Here is a 27,960-nt window from a genome sequence, read left to right as displayed (position 1 = left end):
CTCTGCACACATGCCCTTGATCAGCCTGAATCAGAAGATGATGCCAGATCCAGGGCTTTGCTGGTCCTAAGCTCCCCTGGGAGGCCAGCTGCTAAGTGGCCTTCCTTCTTCCCTTGGGAACTCAGTCCACAGGATGTCCTAGGGAAATGTTTCCACAGATTAGTGCCTCCTGGGGTGGGACAACAGCAGGTGGCAGGACCAGGGCAGGCAAAGGAGTGAAGCCCTGGGCATCCTTGGGAGGACAGAGGCTTTCTTCTCCAGGCTCAGCCTCCAGAAGCCAGGAGGTCTGAGCTTCCCCCAACACCCCGGCCTCAGGTTCACTTCTCAGGGTTCTGCAAAGATGCTTTTATCTGGCCAACCGTGGTGTCGATTATAGAAGCACTCCTATTTGCTTAAGTCCTGCACCTGCTGGGGAATGAACTGGAGAGTGGGGAAGGGAGGGCAGGGGCAGGAAAGCAGAGACAGAGAGGGGGATGATGGGAAAGATGCAAGACTCAACATATAAACCATGGGAAGGACAATCTATCTAGTCAGAGTTCTCAAAATTAACAACCCTATCAGGTACACCCTGGCAGAGATTTTTCACATTTGCATTTTAAGTCAGGCCTAGAGGGAGGAGGATCAGTTAACTAACAAAAGACAGATAATTAGACTTTTCTTTTCTTTTCTTTTTTGTCAGTTGTGGAGACAAGGAGTAAGAGTCTCATTGGCACGTTTCCGCCTGAGCTGGCCTTAAATGGCAGTCCTCAGATCTGATCCTCCTGTGTAGCTAGGATCACAGGTGTGAGCCACTGGTGCTAAGTAGACACTTCTTAAGGCAGAAGGGACAAGAAGGCAGCCAGTGGCAGTCAGTGAGAGTGATGCAGAAGATGGGAGGAAAAGAGAGGCCAAATTTGGCCCATCTTCCTTTACTCCAGGTCTTGTTCCTGGGTAAGTCAGGCAGGTAAGCTGTGTATTACAATGTGGTTCTGATCAAAATTTTAATTAATACTTGCTTAATTAATACTTGTCCCTTCCCGCTCCCCGTTGTTAGTCCTGGCCCAGGGACAGGCACACCTAACACAGCTGGCTCCCTCCTCTCACAGTTCATGCTGGTGAGGGACGGATGTCTTGTATGTGTCAGCATTCTGGATCAACTCAAAGATGAATTTCACCTGGGTCTCATACGTCTGGATTGAGATTTTCTCATTGAGTCCATGGATGCTGAGGGAAAGAGATGTATTTGGGGGTAGATAAAGGGCCAAGTGACAGCATCATGTCATTACAGAGTATCCTCCCTGCCTTTCCCCACATATTAGGATTCAAAATTTTCCAAGGAGTCCTTGTCAAAGCAGAGCACAGGACATGACAGATAACACTATGGGGCCTTAGATTCCACAGTACTTACGAGAATGGAAGGACAAGCTCGCCTTTGACTTCATATTGTATATCTGCATTTCTTTGTGTGTGTGTGTGCGCATGTTCGTGTGTATGTGCTGTACTGGGCCTTGAACTTGGGGCCTGGGTGCTTTCTCTGAGCTTTTTTGCCTAAAACTAGCCCTCTACCACTTGAGCCATAGCTCCACTCTGGCCTTTCGTGCTTAATTGGAGATAAGAGTCTCACAGACTTTTCCTGCCTGGGTGGCTTTGAACCTCAATCCTCAGCTCCTGAGTAACTAGGATTACAGGTGTGAGACACAGGCCCCTGGCAAGTCTCTCTAAGACGACAAGATTCTGAGATTAAGCCTCTCTTAAAGGGAGGAAAAGCCCCCAAGGATTAAAAACACAACAAAAAAGAAAAAACAAAAAGCTAGGGTTTCATTATGTATCTACTACTTCAGCTTCCTGAATGCTGGGATTACAAGCATGTATCATCACCACCCCAAAATGAAGGTCTTATTTCCATTAGCTGTTCTCTAATCACCCAATTCTCAATTCTCTCAATGCTCATCCTTCCTTCCTTCCTTCCTTCCTTCCTTCCTTCCTTCCTTCCTTCCTTCCTTCTTCCTGCTCCTCCTCCTCCTCCTGCTCCTCCTCCTCCTCCTCCTCCTCCTCCTCCTCCTCCTCCTCCTCCTCCATCTTCTTGCCAGTCCGGGGGCTTGAATTCACTGTCCTTGGGCTTTCTCAAGACTAGAGCCCTACCACTTGAGCCACAGCATCACTCCCAGCTTTTTTTATGTATGTGGAATGGATGTATGTGGTGTGCTAGGCACGCACCCTACCACTAGGCCAAACTCCTGGTTCCTCTCCATTCTTTTTCAAAAGGGGAAATTCCTACCCGTTCTAGGGAGTAGCAAGACTGGTACTGGGGACACTAGGCTTCTACAGTTTCTCTATTTTATAAATGTTTGCCAAACCCCAGCTTTCCCCTATGGTGTGGGAATATTTCCATAGCAGGAAGGGACTGGATGGGTGGATGGACTCTCTCCTCCCTGCTCCTCAAGCCTATTCCACTCACCTCTGGAAGCTCTGTGGTTGCAGGTAGATGGGGTTGAACAGATAGATGCCACTAGTGAGGTTGCTGTAGTGCCGGCTGTCTGTATTGGCAATAGAAATACCTAGAAAGGGAAGATAAAAAGAAGGGTTTTATGTGTTGGAAATGGGGTAGCTGGAAAATTAGAACTCTTGCTTACTATAGAGCAATGCATGGGCCTTTCTAGAAGCAAAGGCAATGACTGTGTTTTGTGGTACAAACTGTCCTTTCTCAAAACATTATAAAAGCAATAGTTTAGACAGGCACCAGTGGCTCAAGCCTGTAATTCTATCTACTCAGGAAGCTGAGATTTTTAGGATTGGGGTTTGAACGCAGTCCAGGCAGAAAAGCCTAAGGGACTCCTATCATCAAGTGATCATCAAAAAGCCAAAAGTGGAAAGGATGGAGGGAGGGTGAACAAATGCAATCATGCTATGCAGCAGACACTATGTGGAAGGGATGGGAGGGGAAACTGAAAGAGAGCAAAGGGAAAGAGTGACATTGTCCAAAAAATTGTCTGCATTGCCTGACTTAAGAAATGGTAACCCTTCTGTACAACATTTTAATAAGAACAATAAAAGCCTATTAAAATACAAAGCCAGAAGTAGATCTGTGGCTCAAGTGGTAGAGTACCAGCCCTCATAATTTTAGCCAGGAACATAGAATCTCTTCCCAAGAGCAATGACTATCTCTTCAGCGATCCATGCTGAATGTTCTCTCTTCATATCTTGATTCAGTTCCCATTACCTGGACCATTTCACTATTTTAGGAACCATCAGTCTAGATAGTCTTTATTATCTGACCTTTATTCTGTATGGCCCTAGGTCAGGGTCCAGGGTGGCTAGGTCAAATCTGAGAGTGAGTCTGGGTGACCCTCTTTCAGCCTGCTATTGTAGCATCATTGTTAAGGTAGGTTTGAATGGTAAGCTAGAAGACCAAGAAAGGGGAACAGAGAGGAGTTTCTGGGTTTGGATTGGCTACAAGAACAACTGGAGTTGAAGCAAGTATTATGGGCCTGGAGGCTTTTCTGTGCTGACATGCTGGACTTTGCTGATAACCTGATGTGTTACACCCCAGTGTGACTCAGAAGCAGATCCACATCTTGATTCCACTCTGACTCCTCCAGAGAAGGTATGGATTTCAAGTCCATTTCCAGTCCATCCATCTCTGTGCTAAATGGGAATAGTCTCAGCTGGGCTAGGTTAAGCAAGGACCCTGGACTGACTGACTTAATTTATTGTTTTTGCTCCTTTCCTGTTTGCTTTCTCACTTCCACCCTGAGGGGAAAATACAGTTCCAGTCCCATCGGGGAGCAGCCAGCTGTTTCCAGGATGAACAGCTGGGGTGGGGGTGGGGCAGTAGCTATTGGATAAGAAACTAGCCCAGCCCTTGCTGCACTCCTCCAGCTACAGCTGATGAAGTCATTACCGGGGGCAACAATGCTGATTTCCGGGAAGATGGACTGTATGGTCTGGCGGAGCAGCTGGTAGCCAAAGGCCTGGTTATCAGAAGGGCTGGTGGGTGGGGGGTCAAAGGCCCTCAACACGTGCAACTGGACTCGGTCATCAGCCACAATGTTCTTGACCAGTTCTAGGATCTCCAGGGTAAAAGCAAACGGTTTAGATTTCTTTCTTAAAATAAAAATGTAACGATTAATTATCTACTTAATTTAGATAAATTAGGCATACAGAGGGGACTTCATTGCTACATTTCCATACATGTTTATAATATATGACAATCAAATCTCATCCCCTCTAGCATTCCCTCTTCCCCCCTGCTTTAGAGTTCATCTCTTATTTATCAAAGTATCATGAATTAAAATAGTCCTGATTTGGGGCTGGCAATGTGGCTTAGTGGTAGAGTGCTTGCCTAGCATGCATGAAGCCCTGGGTTCGACTCCTCATTGGTGGCTCACGCCTATAATCCTAGCTACTTAGGAGGCTGAAATCTGAGGATCAGGGTTCCAAGCCGGCCCTGGCACAAAAGGACCTGAGACTCTTATTTCCAATTAGCTCCTAGAAAGTGGGAAGTGGGGCTTGGCTCAACGGTAGGGTGGTAGCCTACCTTTGAGAGTAGCCTACCCTTAGGCTAAAGAGTCCAAGGACAGTGCCCAGGCCGAGTTTAAGCCCCATGAGCCACAAAAAAATGATTTGTCTCTAGCAAGGCACAGTTACAGATTCTATAAGTCCTGAGATTTACAGAAAGGACTTATTATATTATATATATATAATATATATATTATTTTTATTTATTTTTAGGATTGGAACCTCTCCTTCAACTCTGTGGCTATAGGTGATTGTGAGAGCTAGGAAGTCCCTGAAAGCAAGTTACAGCATGGTAGATTCTTCTTATGTCTATGAATCAGATAGAGAATTGAATACTCTGGAAAAAAAAAAAAACAACATTTTTTTGTTGGTCCTGGGGCTTGAACTCTGGGCCTGGCTATTGTCCCTGAGCCCTTCAGAGTTTTCTGGTGATTAATTGGAGATAAGAGTCTCACAGACTTTTGTGCCTGAGCTGGCTTTGAACTGCTAATCCTCAGCCTTCTGAGTAGCTAGGATTACAGGCGTGAGCCACCGGTATATCCAGCTTAGGAAATTTTGTGCCTTTCCCTTGGGTGATTAGCCATGGGCTAGATGCAAATATAACAAAACCTGGTAGAAAGGGAATCTCAGCCATCTTATTGGTAAGAGGATCCTGTTCTACCCTGAAAGTCTCAGAGAGGTAACCAGAGGTCCATACACTTCTCTTTGCCTGTCTAGCCATTCTTGCTTCCTGTTTGTACCAATTACTCTGGAGCTGGGAAGAGGAGCTCAGCACACACAAAAACTCAGGAGCAAAGGGGTATTTCTTTCTTTGCCTTCTTTCCTGAGGAAGGAACCCAAGGAAACTCCTAGGAAATTCAGCTTTACTGGGAATTCAGTAAAATCTCAGGAAGGATGCACACCAGACCCTGAGGATTTAGGTTACATGTCTGAATGGACTAGGAGACTTTCAGTGGTCCCTCAAGGCCACTGACACTCAAGAGAAATCCAGCATAGCCTCAATCCATCTGATCAGTAGTTGTTACAAGACTGCCCCTGAGCTGAGCACTGGTGGCTCATGCCTGTAATCGTAGCTACTCAGGAGGCTGAGATCTGAGGATTGCCTTTGTCTTTTTGTGGTTCATGGGGCTTGAACTTGGCCTGGGCACTGTCCCTGAGCTCTTCAGCTCAAGGCTACCACTCCACCCCTTGAGTCACAGCCCCACTTCTGTTTTCTAGAGGGTAATTGAAGATCAGAGTCTCAGGTCCTTTTGTGCTAGGGCTGGCTTTGAACCTTGATCCTCATATATCTGCCTCCTGAGTTGATAGGATTACAGGAGTGAGCCACTGCAGCTGGCAGAGGATTGCCTTTTAATGCCAGCCTGGGCAGAAAAGTCTGAGACTCTTATTTCCAATCCACCACCACCACCACCACCACCAAAAATAACAACAAAAGTAGAGCTGTAGCTTAAAGGGACAGCACTAAAACAAAAACAAAACCCTGCCTCTGTCCTAGAAAGAGGGATGAACTATATCTGGACAATCACTTGAATGGGGTATTGTAATACTGTGCTAAGCTTAACTGCCAAATTCTGCTTCTGTAAAATTGCTTGACTTGTAAAATTGCCTGACTGGTTTGACCACCTGCAAGTGGTTTCCTCCTTGTGGTTACTGCCTTAAGGTGATGTCATACGATGACAACCACCTGCTTGTGGTTATGATCACCTGCGTGTGGTGTTCACCTTTAAAAATTCAGTCCCACTGAAGCTCGGGGCAGTTCTCTTATCTGCCCGAAGGTGAGAAGCAGTTGCTGTGCAGCTACTCAAATGACTCCTAGTAGGAGCCAGGAGTTTGGCCTAGTGGTAGAATGCTTGCCTCGCATGCATAAAGACCCAGGTTTGATTCCTCAGTACCACATACATAGAAAAAAAGCCAGAAGTGGTGCTGTGGCTCAAGTGGTAGAGCTCTAGCCTTGAGAAAGCTCAGGCCTGAGTCTAAGCAGGTTTGGCAAAAAAAAAAAAAAGAAAAAGAAATGACTCCTAGCTTGATTCACTGAGTGATGGTGACTTTAATGCTGTGGTTCAAGTCCCATCTGAGTGGGTTTGATACTACATTCTCATCCCGGAAGCATCCCTTTTAGGCCACATCCCATGCCAGGAGTAGAAGCCAGAGGAGAGCAAGGCTCTCCACTTCTAGTGCCAAAATGATTATTTAAATCAAAGCAAATTCTTTGTTGTTGAGTAGCTGAACATCTCATCTGTTCATTTTTACTTAGAGTCAAGTTTTATTCTAGCATGTATGGTCTAAATATTATATTATAAGAATTAGGGACTGGGGATATGGCTGAGTGGTTGAGCATTTGCCTACCAGTATGCAGGCTCTTGGTTCAATCCCAAGCATTGCAAAAGACAAAATAATTAACAGGGAAGTGGCACTGTGGCTCAAGTGGTAGAGTGCTAGCCCTGAGCTGAAGAGTTCAAGGACAACACTCAGGTCCAGAGTTCAAGCCCCAAGACTGACAAACAAAAAAATTAAGGGGGGGGATAATAGCTTAGTGGATTAGTACTTCCATTCCATAGTTTTGATTTTTTTTTTTGCCAGTCCTCGGGCTTGAACTCAGGTCCTGGGCACTGTGCTAGTGCTCTGCCACTTGAGCCAAAGTACCTCTTCTGGCTTTTTCTGTGTATGTGGTACCGGGGAATCGAACCCTGGGCTTCATGCATGCTAGATGAACACTCTACCAGTAGGCTATGCTCCCAGCCCCAGTTTTGAATCTTTTTATGCAAGCTGGTCACACCAACATACTACTGTTGATTGACACCATGCTCCCAGTCCCTTTTTCATTTTCCTTCTCAGGTAATAAAAGTCTTACTTGTGTGGACTGGTCATCCTTTTGTCTCCACCTCCTGACTAGCGAGGGTAAGCAGACATGTCCACACTGTCTGGATACATTGTGTGTGTGTGTGCCAGTCCTGGGCTTGAGCTCAGGGCCTGAGCACTGTCCTTGGACTTTCTCAAGGCTAGAGCTCTACCACTTGAGCCTCAGCACCATTTCCAGCTTTTTTCTATGTATGTGGTACCGAGGAATCGAACCCGGGTCTTTGTGCATGCTAGGCAAGCACTCTACCACTAGGCCAAACTCCTGGCCCCTGTCTGGATACATTTTGACCTATTGAAAGTTTCTAGCCTAAAGCTGGTGGCTGACAGATCACATATGTAATTATCTATAATTGTAGTGACTCAGAAGCTGAGATCTGCATGGACCCAGGCTTAAAGCTAGCCTGGACAAGAAAGTCCCTGAAGTTCTTATTTCCAGGTAACCAGCAGAAATCTGGAAGTAGAGCTGTGGCTTAAGTGGTAAAATTGCCAGCCTTGAGTAAAGGATAGTGCTCAGGCTCTGAGTTCAAGCCCCCAAACTGGCATTTTTTTGTTGGTCAGGGGCTTCAACTCAGGGCCTGGGTGCTGTCCCTAAGCTCCTTTGATGAAGGCTACCACTCTACCACTTGAGCCACATACACTTTTTGAGTGGTTAACTGCAGATAAAAATCTGCAGGGGACTTTTTCTGCCCTGGATGGCTTCAAACCACAATCTTCAGATCTCAGCCTCCTGAGTAGCTAGGATTATAGGCGTGAGCCACTGGCACCTGACAGAACTGGCATTTTTTTTTTTGTTGGTCATGGACTCTGGGCCAGGGCACTGTGAAGTCTCACGGTCCTTTTAGTGGCTTTGAACAGCGATCCTCAGATCTCAGCCTTCTAAGTAGCTAGGATTACAGGTGTAAGCCATTGAGCCTGGCTTGGCATTTTTTTTCCCCCGATCCTGGGGCTTGAATTCACACTTTTTGTTCAAGTCTAGCACTCTGCCACCTGAGCCACAGTGCCACTTCTGGCTTTTTCTGTGTATGTGGTTCCAGGGAATTGAACCCAGGGCTTTCTGCATGCTAGGCCAGCATGTTGTCACTCGCCCACACTCCTGGCCCCTGGCATTTTTTTTTTTAAAGAAACATTTCTAAAATTGCTCTACATGAAATAGAGTGGGATTATGTCTGATATCTGTTATCTCAAATTCCTTTGAGGTTCTTGCTCTAGAAACCGAGGAAGGTATAGAGATTGTATCTTTGCAGATCCAGGTCGTTCACCACTGCCAGGCCAGGTCCTGACTCATGTGAATTTCTCTATCTCATTTCTGAATTTCTAGTGTGGAGCACATGAAAGGCATGTAAAAAAAAACGTTGTGTACATGAGCTCTAAAAGATGTGAACCCATAGAAATGACAATAGGAATTGTTTCACTAAACAGTGTTGCCCGGAATTATCCAGTCAGTACTGCTGAGCTGGGATCTACCTAACTGCACCAGAGCCATCCATTACTGCTTTCTGAATACATGAGTACAAACAGACGGAGGGAAGGAGGAAAGCCAGGAAAGAGATGTTCATCTGAGATAGATGCCGCAGGGGTGTGAATTTTGAGCCAGAATTTGAAGGAGGATATAAAACTGATAAGAAGTGGGAAGAGTGATTCTGAGCAGAGGAATGGCATGCACAAAAATAGAGGTGTAATCCCAAACTTTGTGCCTTGGAAATCACTTGTAGCTGTGTGACTGTGGAGGGTGAGCTCCTTGCTTTCTGTCTCTCGCTTGCTCATCTATTAACACGTCCTGGGATTCTTTTCTGTGTTTTGGATGTGTCTAGCATTGTATTATAGCCTGTGGGGTGCACACAATATGAACAAAAAGGAGAGAGGTAAACAGTTACAGGTTGTAGATATAGTCTGTAGCCACTGGGTCTCAGTGGCTCATGCCTATAATCCTAGCTTCTCAAGAGGCTGAAATCCTTAGACTGATTTGAAGCCAGCCTGGGTGGGAAAGCTCATGAGATTCTTATCTCCAAGTAACCACCAAATTGGTCAGAAGTGGAGCTGTGGTTCAAGTGGTAGAGTGCTAGTCTTGACTGAAAAAGTGAAAGGCCAGTGTTCAGGCCCTGAGTTCAAGTTCTAGTACTGTAAGTTCACGCACATACACACAGATGCATACATAGATATACATACCCTGGGATAATATATATTAGGTAGCAGGCTGCCCTAGGTCTCCAGTGAGTAGCCATACAACAGTTGGAAGCTGGACTTGCAAACCAAAGAGCTGTTTTTGTTTTTGTTTTTCAGAGAATCTATTGTTCTTGCCTTCAACAAATGTACATTCATGCGAAAGGAAAATATCTTTACATACAAGAGACAATGACACAGGCTTTGGGAATGTGTTCAAAGGAATAGAAATACAAAATTGAAAAGTTAATATGCTCTAAAGTACCTTTGGGGTCTTTCTCACCATCGGTACAACCCTCTTTCTCCTACTACTACTCTTTTGTGTGTGTGTGTGTGTGTGTGTGTGTGTGTGTGTGTGTGTGTGTGTGTGTGTGGCTCATGGGGCTTGAACTCGGCCTGGGTGCTGTCCCAGAGCTGTTCAGCTCAAGGCTACTGCCCTACCCCTGGGCCTGGGTGCTGTCCCTGAGCTCTTTAGCTCAAGGCTACCACCCTACTCTTGAGCCAAGTCCCACTTCCCGGTTGGTTTTCTAGAGGTTAATTGGAGATAGGAGTCTTAGGTCTTTTTGTGCCAGGCTGGCTTTGAACCTCGATCCTCAGATCTTAGCCTCCTGAGTAGCTAGGATTACAGGCCTGAGCCACAGGCACCCGGCATCCTCCTACTCTTTTTTTTTTTTTTTTTTTTTTTTTTTGCCAGTCCTGGGCTTGAGCTCAGGGCCTGAACACTGTCCTTGGACTTTCTCAAGGCTAGATCTCTAACACTTGAGCCTCAGCACCACTTCTGGCTTTTTTTCTATGTATGTGGTACCGAGGAATCGAACCCAGGTCTTCATGCATGCTAGGCAAGCACTTTAACCACTAGGCCAAACTCCCAGCCTCCTCCTACTCTTGTATCTCTTTTATTACATGGGAGAGAGTTACTCTATCATAATCCAACAGATATCAGCTAACATTTTTTTCTTTATGATTTTTTTTTTGAGACAAGGTCTCACTACATAATCCAGGCTGGTCTTGAAACTTGAGATATTTTCTTATCTCATTCTTCTGAGTGCTGAAATACAGTACGCACCAGCAGGCTTGGCAAACAGCATTTACTGAATGCTATGTTCAAGGACCCTGACCTGAACACTTTCGTGTATTGGCTCCAGTAATGTATACTACTATTCTTCACATGCTAATATGTCCCCCCAAAATGGAACTCCTTTAACCTGGATCAGCATGGATTCTTCTTGCTTCTCAATGACTTAGACTTCTCTGGCCTCCACTGACCCCTTTTGTCTAACTCAGCCTACTTTCCCACCACTATCCTAAAATCACTCTCTTGCCACTGGACTATAATCCCAGCAGAATGGGAGTCAGGTCTCTGCTTTACTACTCTCCCAATGCCTAGTTCACAGTAAGTGGACTTTAGTGAATGAATAAGTGATGGAGCAAGTCTCCATAATACGATGACTGAGTCTTTGTAGACTTGAGGCCTTCCCTTCCAAGATAGCATATTCCAAGAGGCTCCCTGAATCCTCTTCCTATAGCCTTTTTTTCCCCCTATTATTTTAGGCCCATTCAGAACCAACCTTCCAATCTACACAGTAGCCTCTTCAATTTCTTTTTTCTTTTTTCTTTTTTTCTTTTTGCCAGTCCTGGGCTTGAGCTCAGGGCCTGAGCACTGTCCTTGGACTTTTCTCAAGGCTAGAGCTCTACCACTTGAGCCTCAGCACCACTTCCAGCTTTTTTTTTCTATGTATGTGGTACCAAGGAATTGAACCCAGGTCTTGGTGCATGCTAGGCAAGCACTTTAACCACTAGGCCAAACTCCCGGCCCAGCCTCTTCAATTTCTAAAGGTATCTTCCTATTTTTCTCTTTCCCTCCCTCCCTCCCTCCCTCCCTCCCTCCCTCCCTCCCTCCCTCCCTTCCTTCCTTCCTTCATTTTTTTGTTGGTCATGGGACCAACAGGCCTTGGCGCTGTCCCTGAGCGCTTTTGCTCAAGGCTAAACACTACCACTGTGAGCCACAGTGCCACTTGTGGTTTTTGGGTATCATGGACTTTCCTGACTGGGCTGGCTCTGAAACATAACCCTCAGATCTCAACCTCCTGAGCAGCTAGGATTGCAGGTACGAGCCACAGAAGCCCAGAGAGACTCATATTCCTTATTGATAGATGCTGGAGCCTATCTAAATCTGGAAAGTGAGAGACAAATTGAAGATGGAGGAAGAGGATTTAGGGGCCTGCTCGTGTTCCTGCTGGATCCAGCAGGAGGATTTGAGCAACCCTCAGGCTGTGTGTCTGATGCAGGGCTCTAGAGAAAGTGCTGCACCAATGGGAACCACAAGCTTTTTGCCTGTGGAGGTTTTCCACTGTTCTCTGGGACAGGTGGTCAGGGTGGGGCTGAGGATTGCAGGGCTGCCATCAGATAGTCCAGGGCTGGCCTCTGTGGAGGGGAGAGAGTAGGGAAGCACTAGTGCCAAAGGACCTGGGGAGATGAAAGCCTTGGTTGGGTGGAAACAGCCCTTGGAAAGGCCATGGAGTTGGAATGAGGCTGGGAAAAACTGATGGAAAGAGGCTCAGGGAGGGAAATTCAGTGATTTCCTGGCCCCATGGGCCCTCAGGGATAGGACAAAGGTTGGCACCTGATGAAAAGCAACAGAACCACTCCCTGATCTGAAGAGGTGGGTGCCACCCTCCTGTGTAGGGACAGATGAAATCTCTATGGGAGGGCATTCAAGAAAGGACCACAAAAGTCTAAGTGTATCTTGTGATTATTAAGATAATGTAGGTCTAACGGTGTTAGATCTGCCTCTCACTTGATAGCCCACTTGATAACTTTTGGGTTGCCTTTTTGGTTAATTTTTGAATGACTAGGTTTATTCCTCCCTCCTCCCTTTTTCAGTGCCTGCACATGCCAGGCAAGTATTATACCTCTCACTTACAACTCTAGCTCCAAGTTTATATTTTGGAATTACTGAGGTTTAAACTCAGGACTTCCTGCTGGTTAGGCTGGTGCTATTTCAGCCATTCTCTAGCATTTTTCTTCTGATTATTTTAGAAATGGAATCTAGTGAACATTTTTCCTTAGGTTGACTTCCAGCCACAATCCACCAGATCTCAGCTTCCTGAGTAGCTAGGATTAAAGGCATGAGACACTGTTGCCCAACTTCAAATTCTTTTTAAATATTTGAATAATCTGGTATTTCATAGAGATGTCAAGTTACATTTTATGTAACTTCTGCTCACCCTTTAACATCTCTACCTTAGCCTTGCCTGGCCAGAGGAAGTTGGATTCCCTAATAAAATAAGATCCACTTTTAATTTTTTTTTTTTTTATGAGTCCTGGGCTTGAGCTCAGGGCCTGAGCACTATCCTTGAACTTTCTCAAGGCTAGAGCTCTGCCACTTGAGCCTCAACACCATTTCCGGCTTTTTTCTATGTATGTGGTACTGAGGAATCGAACCTGGGTCTTTGTGCATGCTAGGCAAGCACTCTACTACTGGGCCACACTCCTGGCCCAAGATACCCTTTCATCACAGCAGCACTAGTGCCGAGTTTCCAAGTTCCAATTACATTAATACCACTCTGGGATACTTCTATACTTTTCTATGAGTGTATTATAAACTTCTCAAACATCTTTCTTTTAGTGCCTTGCGCAAACCAGGCAAGCAGTCTATCACTGATCTATATCCCAGACCGAGAGATATAGTGTATATGTGTGTGCCAGTCGTGGGGTTTGAACTTAAAGCCTGGGTACATGTCCCTGAGCTTTTGTGTTCAAGGCTGATGCTCTACCACTTGAGCACCACTTCCTAATTTTTGCTGGTTACCTGGAGATAAGAGTCTCCTCCCAGGCTAGCAGAGCTCAGATCTTAGCTTCCTAAATAGCTAGGATTACAGGCATGAGCCACTGGCACCTAGCCTCTTTAAAAACAAAACAAAAACAAATAGGATCTCACTGTATCACCACCTACATCTCAGTCTCCCAAACAACTTTGGCTATAGGCACCAAGCCCCATGCCTTCTCAGACTTCTAAGTCATTTCTCCTTGAACTGGCCATTACCCAGGATAGATATCTTGGAGCCATTCTCCCTTTTTTTCAAGGTATTATCTTATTACCCTCTCCTCCGCCCCACTGAACTCTTTTTTTTTTTTTTTGCCAGTTCTGGGCTTGGGCTCAGGGCCTGAGCACTGTCCTTGGACTTTCTCAAGGCTACAGCTCTACCACTTGAGCCTCAGCACCACTTCCGGCTTTTTTCTATATGTGGTACCTAGGAATCGAACCCGGGTCTTCATGCATGCTAGGCAAGCACTTTAACCACTAGGCCAAACTCCCAGTCCCCCACTGAACTCTTTTAAGTAAGAGGCCTTTTGGCCCCATGACCCTGGCTCAGGTCAGATCCTCATATGCAGTGCCTGAGATGATGCAAAAGTGTCTTAAAGGTCTCTATTTACTCCAGCATCATTTTAGTATTGCCACACTAGTACCTCTCCATAGAATAGCAAGTACTAATCTATGGATCTGTTTGAAGACTTCTGAAAGGTATCTCCTTTCAGATCAGAACCTAAAGTTCCAAGGCCTTCATCTCCGAAGCTGCAGTTTCATGGGCCTATCAATTTACATTTCCCAATTCATCCTATTGTTCAGCCACAATGATTATCTTACTTGGATACTGCCCTGATGCTCCTGGAGGTCTAGGTTAATTTCTAGTGGTTGGGAGAGATTTTTATCCTCTAAGGCAGCTTCAGTGCCCTTGCTATGATGGTAGTTTGTTCATCTCTAATAGTTATAGTAGAGTTGTTACTGAAAGCACAGATTCTGAAACATGACCACCAATGCGCTGATTCTGTCATTACATGCTTCATTGCTCTGTATCCAGTAGAATGAGAGTAATGCAGTTTCTACCTCATAGGATGGTGGTGAGGACTCAACGGACATATCTAGACTTTAAATGGTGTTCAACATGCAGCAAGCTACTACTCGCTTTCACTGTCTCCCACCCCTAAGACTTCAACTTCCTCTAGAGATGTCTGAGCCTAGACAAGTAGCTGATACATATAGGATGCCTTGGAAAACTGGATGTTGAAGCTGGGCACTGGGAGCTCACACCTGTAATCTTAGCTACTCAGGAGGCTGAGATTTGTTTAAAGCTAGCCTGGGGGTGGAGAAGTCTATTAAGACTCCTACCTCTAATACATACATATATACACACACACACACATATATATATACATTCAGAAATGGAGCTATGGCTCAAGTGGTAGAGTGCTAGCCTGCTAAGGGACAGCACCCAGGAGGCCTACTACTGCCATGTGTGCACGCACACAAAACCAAAGAAAGAAAGAAAAGGAAAGGAAAATGGAGGCTGAACAAGGGAGAGACCAGCCCAACGGTCAGATTGGAGTTACACCTAGGTCCTGATGGCTCTGATGTTGGACTTGTTATACGGAACACAAGGCACATACCTCATGGACTGTCTGTGCAGGGTGAATCCGGAAGTTGAGTGTTGCCTGGGCCATGGAAGGGATGACATTCACCTAGGGAGAGAAGCATAAACCTTATCTGACCCTACCTCAAGTCTTCTGCAATTGACCTCTGCCCAGGAACCACCAGCTGCTTCCAGGAGTGACAGAGGAAGCTGTTTTGAGGATCCAGGGCTTAACTTTCAGTTTGCCTTTATCTTCTCTGAGCTCTTGCTATGTGGTTATATGCAGAACTAGAGGTTAGGTCTTTGTGCTTCTTGGTCCTAGAGGGGTCATAGGAACTACATAGCAGGGTGCGTTCTCTGTTTTGGCCCTGTGTAGTGTGATCAGGAACCTTCTATGTGTCCTTTTCATGGAAATTTCTTTTTCTTTTTCTGTGTGTGTGTGTGTGTGTGTGTGTGTGTGTGTGTGTGTGTGTGTGTACACATATGCACTGTTGATGGGGCTTGAATGCAAGGCCTGGGTGCTGTGCCTTAACTTTTCACTCAAGGCTGGCACTCTACTATTTGACCCATACCACTGTGTTCAGCTTTTTGGTGGTTAATGGAGATGGGAGTCTCACAGACTTTCCTGCCTAAGCTGGCTTTGCACAGTGATCCTCAGATCTCAGGATTACAGGCGTGAGCCACCGGCGTCCAGTTTAGCTGTGTGGTTTTGATACCTGTTTCTTCTTTGAGCCTGTTTCTTGAACTGGCAGTTAGGACAATGCTATTCATAGAGCTCTTAGAATGATCAAATAAAGTGACAAATGTAGAAGCATGCTCAGGGAGAAAACCCCCACTTTGATGCAAGGACACGTACTACACATACTACTTGATTGACAAACAGTACAGGCAGCTGGTCAGGTCACACACTGAGCACATCAGTTAGCTATGTCAGGAATTCATTGGGAGGCACCATTCACTTATACCCAACTTGGGCTTCAGATTACCATTGCTCTTCAAGGTCGTATCATCCCCCAGGCAGATGGCGCCCCCAAGGGTGCTCCCTCAGTTGTACTGCCGTTACTGATGATTATAGGAATGGTCTAAGTTCCAAGATTTCAGAAAGGCCCATGGCTCTGAATGGCCAGGCTTGATTCTTTCATTTCCTTTAGTGGCCAATCCAACGAGAAGTGGACTAATTTGCCAAAAAGTCATTTTTGGAATACATGGGTTTTTTTTGTTGTTTTTTATTTTTTTTCAAGGTATCGATTCATTTGAACTTATCTCTAGAAAAGTAAACCTTGTACAAAAAATTATGTTTGCTGGCCAGGAGTTTAGCTTAGTGGTAGAGTGCCTGCCTAGTATGCATGAAGCCCTGGGTTTGATTCCTCAGTACCAGATACATGGAAAAAGCTGGAAGTGTTTCTGTGGCTCATGTGGTAAAGCTCTAGCTTTGAGAAAACTCAAGGATAGTGTTCAGGTCCTGAGCTCAAGCCCGGAACTGTCCCCCCCCCCCCCAAAATGTTTGCTAAGACCTTCTAATATTCTGTAGATTTTGGGAAAAGATAGTGTATAAGATTTCTTTTCTTTTTTTTTTTTTTTGCCAGTCCTGGGGCTTGAACTCAGGGCCTGAACACTGTCCTTGGGCTTTCTCAAGGTTAGCACTCTACCACTTATGCCACAGCATCACTTCCAGCTTTTTCTATGTATGTGGTACTGACAAATTGAACCTGGGTCTTCATACATGCTAGGCAAGCATTCTGCCACTAGGCCAAACTCCCAGCCAGCGTGTAAGTTTTAAGTGCTATATATATTACACCTATTATACTTTATAAATGTAACCGAGTTTCTCTTAATTTAGCATTACATCAGGAGAAAATATATTAATTAGACATTAAATCAGTTAGGTGGATAGGTCTTTTCTTATTTTTTCTTTTTCTTTTTTCTTTTCTTTTTTTTGCCAATTCTGGGCTTGGGCTCAGGGCATGAGCACTGTCCTTCGTTTTTTTCCTCAAGGCTAGAGCTCTAGCACTTGAGCCACAGTATCACTTCTGGCTTTTTTCTATGTGGTTCTGAGGAATCCAACCCAGGTCTTCATGCATGCTAGGTAAGCACTCTACCACTAGGACAAACTCCTGATCCCAGGCGGATAGGTCTTTTAAAACATGAGAATGATTTTTTTTTTCAGTACTTGTTTTTTTTTTTTTTGGCCTGGGCACTGTCCCTGAGCTCTTCAGCTCAAGGCTACCAACCTACCCCTTGAGCCACAGCACCGCTTCCAGTATTCTAGTGGTTAACTGCAGCTAAGAGTCTCACGGACTTTAGAGCCTGGACTGGCTTTGAACCTTGATCCTCAGATCTCAGCCTCCTGAGTAGCTAGGACTACAGATATGAGCCACTGAGACCAGCTAGTACTTGGATTTTGAACTCAGGTCCTCAGGCTCACACAGCTTGCCTTCTCATCTCCTGCCTCTAGCCTGGTCTTTTGCTAGTTATTTTAGGGATGGAGTCTTTTCACCTTTTTAGCTCAGGATTGGCTTCAAAACTTGTGATCCTCTAGATCTTAGCCTTCTGAGAAAGTAGGATGACAGAAGTGAGCTTGATATTGAGAATGATTATTAAGAAGATCTCTTATGGTAGAAAGATTAGAAGCCTTTAGTCTATAAGATCAGATTTATAAGTAAATACATTTTCCCTGTTAAATTTTAGCCAGAAGCTGGGTGCGGTAACTCATGCCTGTAATCCTAGCTACTCAGGAGGCTGAGATCTGAGGATTGCGGTTCAAAGCCAGCTGGGGCACTAAAATTTGTGAGACTCTTATCTCCAATTAACTACTAGAAAACCGAAAGTGGCACTGTGGCTGCAGGGGTAGGGTAGTAGCCTTGAGCTGAAGAGCTCAGGGACAGCGCCCAGGCCCAGAGTTCAAGACCTATGATTGACAAAAAAATAAAGAAGGAAAAAGAAAAGAAGAAAAAGAAAATTTGGCCAGTGAATTTAGAAGGCTCTTGAGGACAGAGGACATTGGTCCTTTTTATTTAAACTATCGCCAGAGACAGAGGAGAAAGTCAAGAAGTGGAGGGAGAAGTGGGCAGCGAGCAGAAGGGACAACCTTGACTCTGGAAATCTTACCTTGATCCCTGCATTGAACATGGTGAGTGCTGTGGTGGTCCTGACCAGAGCATTGGTTATAGGATTTTTCTCCATTAACCTAAAGCAAAAGGACTAAGGTCAAATGGTAGGAAGAATTAGCCAATGGGGAGAAAGAAAGGGCTGGAAGTTCCCCCACTTTTCTAAACCATAGAGATCTTTAAGACTGTGAGAGGGAGCCCATATGTGTATTAGACTTAACATCTATAGATGAGAGATGATTATTCAGGCCCACACAGGCCAAGGAGAGGGGCTGAGTGGTCTGTAGTGTTGGGGTGAGGGATTTGGAGGAAGACAATACTTTACCTGCCTACAAGGGGTTGAAATAGCCACAGGTTGTTCAAGACCATATTGGTAGGAAAGGGAAACTGAAAGGGAAAGAACAAGGTTAGCAGGATCAGAGGGACTGGCCCAACCTGGTCGCTATCACTGGGGCCAGAGTCTCTCTGCCTTAGGCTTGCTTTGGTGCCTTAAGTTCAGTTGGCTAAGGCTCTGCAAAAGGGCAAGGGAGTTTCTGCCTCATTGGACTTTTAGCTGATTGGTTAGAACAATTGCTCAGTAACCCTAAGGATGAGTTAGAACCACCATGTAACGGGTGACCAGGTGTGTGAGGTTGTGGATACTTCCAGAAGCCCCAGGGAACAAGCCAGGTCTCTTGATCAGGCTCAGCTGTTCGCTAGGAATGGCAGAATACTGGTCAGCACCAAGGTTATTTCCTTACTCCACAGGTCCTTTCTCTGCTACCCAGTGGTTCATCTTCTACAGCTAGCGGGAAGGAAGTGATGTTCCTCTCATACCTCATTTGCCAGTTGCTTTAGTGTCATTTTCAATGGCCCACTTCCAAACATGTTTGGCATTGGTGTCTTCTCCAGTCTGGAAGAGAAACAGAATTCTGAGGAGCTTAGCCACTGCAGCCCAAGGTGAGAGGGAGACAGGTGGAAGTTTGTTTTTTGTAGGTCATAGGCTTGAACTCTGGGCCTGGGCACTGTTCCTGAGCTCTTCAGCTCCAGGCTATCACCCTATGCCTTGAGTCACAGTCCTACTTCCCATTTTCTAGTGTTTAATTGGAGATAAGAGTCTTGAATTCTTTAGTGCTCAGGCTGGCTTTGAACCGAGATCCTCAGATCTCCTAGCTAGGAGCTAGGATTACAGGTGTGAGCCATACCTGGCTTTTTTTTTTTTTTTTTTTGGTCAGTTGTGGGGCTTGAACTCTGGGCCTGGGCGATGTCCTTGAGCTCTACAGCTCAAGGCTACCATCCCTTCCCTTGAACCACAGTGCCATTTCCAATTTTCTAATGGTTAATTGGAGATGAGTCTTACTGACTTTAGTGCCTGGGCTGGCTTTGAACCGCAATCCTCAGATCTCAGCCTCCTGAGTTGCTAGGATTATAGGCATGAACGACTGCACCCAGCTACAGGTGGAAGTTCTAACAAGCCTGATCAGGAGGTCTGCCATTCACCTCCCTATCACTTCCACTAGTTCAGCTTTTTTTTTCTTTTTGTCATTCCTGGAGCCTGAACTCAGGGCCTGGGCACTGTCCTTGAGCTCTCTTTAGAGTAGCACTCTACCACTGAGCCATAGCACCACTTCTAGCTTTTTCTATGTATGTACTAAGGAGTTGAATCCAGGTTTTTGTGCATGCTAGGCAAGTATTCTACCACTGGGCCACACTCCCAGCCCCTAGTCCAGTTTTCTGAAGATCTGAAAGCACTGTCAGGACCACCTTTCCTCTATGCCACCAGCAGGAGCTTTCCCTGTCCACCAAATTCAAATTGGGCTCCCCTCTTGCTCCCTCCCCACTGCTGCTCTCCTCTCTGACATCCTGTGCATCCACACTGCGGCAGAACTGCTAGTCTCTGCCAACTGTGACTCTAGAGGTCACCTTATCTTTCATTCCTTACTGTATGTTTGTCCCCAGGAGCAGAGCCTGGACTATGGTTGCTACCCATTTAATATTTGATGAGTATCGTTCTTCCTCTTACTTACTCCCCATCCCACCTTTTTTTTTTTTCTTCTTTGTGCTAGCCTTGGGGCTTGCCCTCAAATCTCTAAACTTTTTTACCTAAGGCTGGCTCTCTTCCACTTGGGCCACACTTTCAGTCCTGGCTTAGGGGTGGCTAATTAGAGATAAGGGTGTCACTGACTTTGCTGCCTGGGCTGGCCTTAAACCATTATTCTCCTATCTCAGGCCCCTGAGTAGCTAGGATTATAGGCCTGAGCCACTGGTGTCCAGCTTCTTCCTATTTTTCTTTTTAAATTGTATTTTGGGGTGATATATAGAGGTGTTACAGTTAAATTCATCATGTAGTGGGTACATTACTTCTTGAACATTGATACCCCTTTTCTTCCTTCTTTTCCTTTTTTTTTTTTGACAGTCCTGGGCTTGGGCTCAGGGGCTGGGCATTGTCCTTGGGCTTTCTTCAACCTAGAGTCCTACCACTTGAGCCACAGCACCACTTCTGGCTTTTTTTCCTATGTATGTGGTACCGAGGAATTGAACCTGGGTCTTCGTGCATGCTAGGCAAGCACTCTACCACTAGGCCAAATTCCTAGCCCTCTTCCTACTTTTCTAAGCAGGCAAGTACCACTCTTGCAGACCCTGCTTTCTTGACCATGGCTGGCAGTCTTTATTTACTTTGTCCTCCTGCCAGCGCAAGTAGAGAATTTAGATAGCACTACTGGTCATTGCCAGTCTGTGGTTTCTAACTGTTTTGCTAGACCCTGAGCTACCTAGATCCCTGACCTAGCTTTTGTGTGCTGGTCTCTGCTAGTCCTGTGGAAATAATCATCAATCTGACCCCAGCCCTTGTCTGGGTGCTAATGGCTCCTATATAGCCTTACATTGTAGCTTCCCATCTCAGCTTCAAGGCAGGAGGCTTAGTCTCAATGTCAGAGTGGTATAAGTACTAGGCCTTCCATCTGAATCAGAGCATGGGGCCAGGAGCTACTTACCGGCTGACAGCGGCAGACAGGATGCCAATGCTTGTCTCCTTCGGAGGAGCTGAAGAGTGGCCCGGAGTCATATTTACTTTCAGCAGGAGGTCAAGTGCACCTTTCTCTGAGACTGAAACCCTATAGAAGAGGATCACAAGCAGGCACTCCTGAGCTATCCCAGAGGCACACAAGCCCATGGGAATTGTGGTCTCTGAACAAGAAGGGGAAGCCTGGGTATGTGAGAATCAGGGAATTTAAGGGTTAACAGTAAAGGGATGCTGTCTCATCAGAGTTTCCAGATACTAGTCATCTCAAATGGGGTGAGACCCCCTCACATCCTGTTCCAAGATGCAGGATGGGATGCTTTACTCACATGGCAAAAGGCTTCTTGAGGTTAGGAATAAAATCATCCAAGATGAAGCTGCCCTCATCCACAAGAAACGCTAGCTTGACACCCCTGGCCTGCAGCAATGCTGCAATCTTCAGAGCTCCATTCAGCCCCGACACCTGCAGACATTGCATTGCAACCACCGTCTCTCTCAGGCAGAAATAGCTCTAGGTAGCTAACAGACACTCATTTAATTTAGCTAAGAGCTCTAGAACCTTCCTTCTTAGTCTTCTTCCTTTGGAGGTGGGCAAGGCCTGAGACAATTCTGTTTCCCAGAGTACTTCAATGTCAGGACTGGAAGCCCTCCCTCATCCTACTTCACAAATAAAGAAATTGGGACTCAGAGTGTGAAGTGATTTGCCCAGGTTCAAAACCAGTAGCATTACTGTAAATGAGACAGATGTTTCCCAGGTGTAGCCTGTTCAGACATTATCAGGGATCTGAATATTAACTATTTACATCTATGGCACGGGACAAGGAATCTGAATATGTGTGGGGTGGGGAGGATTTGTGCTGGAGCTTGAACTCCTTGAACTCAAGGTCTTGAGCTCTCACTTGGTTATTCTGCCGGTTAACTAGAAATAAGAATCTCCCAGATTTGTCTGCCTAGACTGGCATTGAACCACTATTGTCAGATCTTAGCATCCTGAGTCACTAGGATGATTATTATTATTGTTGTTGTGGCGTGAGCCACAGGGGCATGGTTTAGGAGTCTAATTTTTTTTTTTTTGCCAGTCCTGAGGTTCAGCTCAGGATCTGAGCACTGTCCTTGGACTTTCTCAAGGATAGAGCTCTACCACTTGAGCCACAGCACCACTCCCAGCTTTTTTTTCTATGTATGTGGTACTGAGGATTCGAACCCGGGTCTTCATGCATGCTAGGCAAGCACTCTACCACTAGGCCAAACTCCCAGCCCAGGAGTCTGAATTTTGATCACAGTCTGTAGACAGTTCTGGAGAAGTTAGCACACAATTACACCATATCATGGAGACCTTGATATGAACTTGATATGGAGCTGGGGAGAAACTGGATTAGGGTGAAGCCCCATCCACCAGAGATAGCTACTAGGTGAGCCAACTCTACCTCCTCATCATGGCCCAGAGAGATGAAGAAAGATCGCCGTGGGATGTAGTTTCTGATCAGCAGGAGCTCCAAGGCTTGCAGGATTGCCTAGAGGTTCAAAAGAACAATGGAAGCAAAAGAAGGCTTAGAAGCTAAGCAGAGGAGGAGAAACATTCAGCTGTGTTGAATGTCATCATGGCTGGTGAAAATCAGGGACTTGATAGACTCTCTTCCAGGAGGGGATAAGTGGCTTAGAGGACCAGTGGTTCAGAGAGCCAGCTCTGCATAAGACTTTTGCCATCAGGAGAAGAGCCATAAATGTCAGAGCTGAATTATCTACTCCAATCCCTGTACAAGGTCCAGAAAAGGGAATAGACAAACGGATGATTGGAACCCGGATTTCCTTGGAGCCAAGATTTTTTTCAACCAGAGCCTCCTTCCTCCCAGAAGCCAGCCAAGTGTTCCCATTCTGGAAGATTCCTTGGGCCCCAAGGCCAAGAAATCAGCATTACAGACCATCACAGAGTTCTTGTTGTCCAGTGTGCCCCGTCCATGGATGAAGCCGTCGCGTTCCAGCCCAGAGAATGGGGGCACCTCCCAGCCTTCTTCAGGGGCAGGCACCACGTCAAAGTGAGCTAACAACATGTAGGGTTGCAAGCTGGGGTCTGAGCCTTGTACAGTGAGCAGGTGGCTGTACTGTCCCACAACTTCATGCTGGACAAAGCTGGTGCTGAACACGGTTGGAAAGACTAGAGGCAAAGGGATAAAAAGCAGGAAAGGAAGCCAGGTTTCCTACCATTTTTTTTCTTTTTCTTTTTTTTTCTTTTTGCCAGTCCTGGGCTTGAGCTCAGGGCCTGAGCACTGTCCTTGAACTTTCTCAAGGCTAGAGCTCTACCACTTGAGCCTCAGCACCACTTCTGGCTTTTTTCTATGTATGTGGTGCCAAGGAATCGAACCCGGGTCTTCATGCATGCTAGGCAGGCACTCTACCGCTAGGCCCAACTTCCGGCCTGTTTCCTACCATTTCTTTCTCCTTATTTTTTTTTTTTTATTTTAAAAGTTGACACACATTATCCTTTAGGAAGCTTGTGGAAAAAAACCAGGCTGGATTCTACAGATCCTGTTCAGTCTCTCAGATTCTTCTTCCTTATATTTTAAAATGCTGTGAAATGACATGTAAAGATCTTGACTGATAGGGTTGTTCAGTCTCCCAAGATCTGGCTCATTCTTGACCTTTGTATTATTAAATGTAGAAACCTTTGCACATGCTATCTGTATTAACGTTGGATACAGCAGTTTTCAAGATCTACGTTACTTAGTATTAACTCTAACCCTCGTATTTAAAAATTATTGCCAACATAGCGGAATATGCCTGTGATCTCAGTACTCAGAAGGCTGAGACAGGAGGACAGTTTTAAAGCTGGGCTGGGAGTGTGGCTTAGTGGTAGAGCGCTTGCCTGGCACGCATGAAGCCCTGGGTTTGATTCCTCAGTATCACATAAATAGAAAAAGCCACTGTAGCTCAAGAGGTAGAGTGCTAGCCTTGAGCAAAAACAGCTTGGGGACAGTACCCAGGCCCTGAGTTCAAGCCTCAGGACTGGCAAAAAAAAAAAAGTTTTAGGGTTAGCCTGGGCTACATAGCAAGATTCTGCTTCCCTCCTTCCCCAAATTCAAAGCTGAGTGTAGTGGTTCACAACTGTATTCCTTGTTACTGAGAAGGCTGAGTTCATAAGTTACCATGGCTTGGGGCAAGCTCTGGCAAAAGTGTACAAAACTCTATCTCAATCAGTAGAAATCATGTATATATATCTGTCACACCCCAGCTATGTGGGAGGCATAGATAGGAGGATTGAGATCCAGGCTGAGTAAACGTAAGACCCTATTTTAAAAATCATGACAGCAAATCATGACATTATGGTTCAAGTGGTAGGAAGCCTGCCTAGCAAGTGTGAGGGCCTCAGTTTAAAACCTTAGTGCTATTATAAAAAAAATCAGAGTTGTTTTGTTTAATAAATCAGCATGTCTGCTTATTATTATATTTTATGGAGATAAAGTTCAGTGTCTGGCATAAGGCCACCCCTTGCATACAGGGGTGAATTTTCATAGGGTTGGTTATTCAAATCACAGGAAGGCATTTATGTATGTATGTATGTATTTATTGTCGGTCATGGGGATTGAACTCTGGGCCTGGATGCTGGCCCTGAGCTCTTCAGCTCAAGGCTAACGTCCTACCCCTCAGCCTGGGTGCTGGCCCTGAGCTCTTCAGCTCAAGGCTAACGTCCTACCCCTGGGCCTAGGTGCTGGCCCTGAGCTCTACAGCAACATTACTGCCCTACCTTTAAGCCATAGCTCCATTTCTGCTTTTCTAGAGGTTAACTGGAGATAAGAGTCTCAAGGACTTTAGTTCCTAAGCTGGCTTTGGACCACAATCCTCAGATTTTAGCCTCCTGAGTAGCTAGGATTATAGGCATGAGCCATTGCGCCCTACAAGGCCTTTATTTTTTTATCTTTTGTGCTGGTCCTGGGGCTTGAACTCAGGATCTGGGTGTTGTCTCTGAACTTCTTTTACTTAAGGCTAGTACTCCACAGCTTGACCTGGTTTTGGGTAGTTTAGTGGAGATGCAGGCTTTGAACCATAATCCTCTGATTTCAGTTTCCTGAACAAACGAATAGTTAGGATTTCAGGCATGAGCCAGTGGATCCTGGCTACAGGAAGGATTTAACATAGGTGGCTTTAGATACACAGAAAGAGCTTAAAGATTTCCCTTTGGGCTTTGTTGGACTATTCCATGTATACTTGACAACATAAATCAGAGGAACAATGGGTTTTTATCTCGCCTTTCACCTTATTTAGTTTACTGTATAACTATTCCTCTGTTCAGATTGTCCTTCCAGGACTAAGTGTTAATTCCAGATTCACTTGTCCCAGAGTGTTAGAGAATGGGCCACAGGATGCTCCTAGGTCAGTTTTTCCCACCTCTGATAGCTTTGGAGGAGCTGTTTTTGTGTGATGTGGGAGGGAGGTCTCCTTATGCTACCTGAGGTTTCACAAGGGAATTCCAAGACTATTTTTCTCTTCTGAGCCATCCTTTCTACCTCCATGTACCAGGACAGGGAAATAAAGGGAAAGGATTGCTATAATAGCTCAACAGAGGTGGGGTGGGGAGCAATGGGCCATATAAGGCCTGAGAAATCACGTGGGCTGGCCTCACCAAGGTAACTATAGGTGAGACTAAAAATTCAATAAATCTAGAAGTTGTCTTTTTAAAATCTATCACTTCCCTCCCTCCTTCCCACCTTCCCTCCCACTTCTCTCTCTACCTCTCTCTCCCCTCCCTCCATTCCCTCCTCCTTCCCTCCATCCCTCCTTCTTTCCTTCCTTCCTTCCTTCCTTCCTTCCTTCCTTCCTTCCTTCCTTCCTTCCTTCCTTCCTTCTTATAGGTTCTGGGGCTTGAATTCAGGCTTGGGTACTGTCCCTGAGCTTTTGTGCTCATGACTAGTGCTCTACCACTTGAGCTACAGGTCAATTTCTGGCTTTTTGGCGTTAAGTGGGGACTTTCCTATCCCGGCTGGCTGCACACCTCAACTGTCCAATCTCAGCTTCCTGAGTAGCTAAGATTATAGGAGTGAGCTACTGCTACCAGTGTCAGGAGCTTTCTTTTTTCCCCCATAGCAACACAAACATCAGCCATCAGCTAAGATCATATGCTATATGGCCCTTGGCAGAAAATTTCCTTATACAGTACCTGGACTACAGACTTAGAAATGAGGTGGTAATGAGCTAGGGTGGGCCTCAGTAATTTTTAGAAAGCAGGTATAATATACAGGTATGTGTGTATGGGGTATACAGGTGGGAATGTACACGAAGGAATGGTTCTAGATGCTTATCCAGAAGGAATTCCTAGTTCTACCTGTTCATTATACAATATCTTTTGCCTAACATATAGTTAGGGGAAAAGGTTGTGAAAGTTCAAACTCCAACCCACAGCAACGTCGTCGCTTAGTATTTCAAACCTATAGTCCATTCTCTGCCTCCATTCTTAGCCCTACTGTACCTCCTCAGTGTTTACAAACTCAAATCATAAGGAATTACACTGTTCTCAGTGATAAAACATGCACCTTTATCACCTTGTAGAAGAACCGTGTCTCTGCTGCTATGAACAACATCCCTTAACCTCACGCCTCTGCTGCTAATATCTCTTAACCTCAGTTTGTAGCTGACCTTTGCGAATGTATACTCCAAACTCAGCCAGGGCTGTAGTGTTGGATTCCTCATGGCTGAAAGACACTGTTGGAATCTGGATGGCACCTGTTAGAGTTTAACAGATAGACATAGAAGATTAAAGATGGTACCGAATTCAACATTGAAATCTAAAATCCTACTCAGGCACAGGTAGTCCACCATCACTAGGAAGAGTGAAATAGGAAGATTGTAAATTTCCATCTAGACTGGGTCACAGAGCAAGTTTGAGACCAGAGGAGGCTAGATAGTGAGACTCTGCCTCAAAAACTGGAACAAAGCTCATAGACAATAACAAACTACAAAAAGGTGCTCCCAACAAATTCTTCAGTCCTTGCATGGATGGGGAGGAGTATTTTACCAACAGGCTGTGCAAGGCCTGTGAAATCGTTTGGTCTAGTCCTATCGAGAACTACAAGTAGACCAGGTGTTAGTGATTCATGCTTGTAATCCTAGCTATTCAAGAGCCTGAGATCTGAGGATTGCGGTTCAAAGCCGGGCCAGGCAGGAAAGTCCTCGACACTCTCATCTTCCATTAACCACCACAAAACAGGAAGTGGCTTAAGTGGTAGAGCACTGATGTTGAGCTGAAGAGCTCAGGGACAGCGTCCAGGCCCATGACTGACACAAATAAAAATAAAAAGAGCTACAGCTAAGACTTGTAATTTAACAAATCTAGGAGTTTTTTTTTTTTTTTTGCTTTTTAAAGAAATTCATAAATCTGGGCCTGAGAACGATGTCATACATATCTTCATGCACTTTGGCAGAAAAGTAATCTCACCCTCCCCACGCCAGGCTGTCCCCCCTCCTCCCGCAGGGGCTGGCTTTTGGTCCCTGCCTGCAGGCGCATGTCTGTGTGGGCACTTTCTCTGGATCCACTGTTCATGAAAGGGCCCACTGTGAGGGCGCATCTCATTATCCGGCAGGATCTAGAACCCCGCAGGAACTCTCCTCTCTCCGTGGAAACAGATGCAGAAGATGAACGCGCGCGGCTGAGCCCAGGACCCACGGTCACCTTTGAGAGCCTCTTTCATCCCGATGCGCTCTTCTCCGCTGAACTGAGCAGGGATTCGCGGGGTGCCCCGAAGCTCCCCGCCCTTCTGGCCATCGGATCTGGAGACACGGGCAAAAATAGTAAGCAGCACAGCTGCCAGAGCCAGCACGCAAACCCGAGCCATGTCACTCCGAAGTTGGAGCTGTCTATGGGAAGCTGGAGTTTGGACCTAACCGCTGGCCTGGCTGCTCTAGTTCCCAGCATCTGCCTTAGCCCCACCCCACTCCA

General features: G+C 45.7%; 1 protein-coding gene across 2 annotated transcripts; it reads right to left on the bottom strand.

Annotated features, from left to right (window-relative positions):
* Positions 1–1,077: 1,077 nt before the first annotated feature.
* On the bottom strand, positions 1,078–27,960 carry Pm20d1 (peptidase M20 domain containing 1). 2 transcript variants are annotated; one of them, XM_090341323.1, is made up of 13 exons: positions 27,694–27,958; positions 26,661–26,747; positions 22,955–23,187; positions 22,460–22,546; positions 21,362–21,495; positions 21,007–21,126; positions 18,851–18,926; positions 18,360–18,421; positions 18,036–18,114; positions 14,965–15,036; positions 3,881–4,049; positions 2,438–2,537; positions 1,078–1,203 (listed from the first exon to the last, which is right to left on the bottom strand). In XM_090341323.1, the coding sequence occupies exons 1-13, from the start codon at positions 27,854–27,856 to the stop codon at positions 1,080–1,082; spliced, it is 1,506 nt and encodes a 501-aa protein (XP_090197449.1). In that variant the 5' UTR covers positions 27,857–27,958; the 3' UTR covers positions 1,078–1,079. The 2 variants fall into 2 exon arrangements, with proteins under 2 accessions (XP_090197449.1, XP_090197450.1); XM_090341324.1 differs by lacking the exon at positions 3,881–4,049 and having other exon boundaries at positions 27,694–27,960.

Source organism: Megascapheus bottae, chromosome 10 (assembly GCF_031878675.1).
Source record: "Megascapheus bottae isolate mThoBot1 chromosome 10, mThoBot2.hap1, whole genome shotgun sequence".
Taxonomy (NCBI): Eukaryota; Metazoa; Chordata; class Mammalia; order Rodentia; family Geomyidae; genus Megascapheus; species Megascapheus bottae.
Note: the sequence above shows the minus strand (reverse complement) of the source record. Positions and strands in the feature narration are given on the sequence as shown.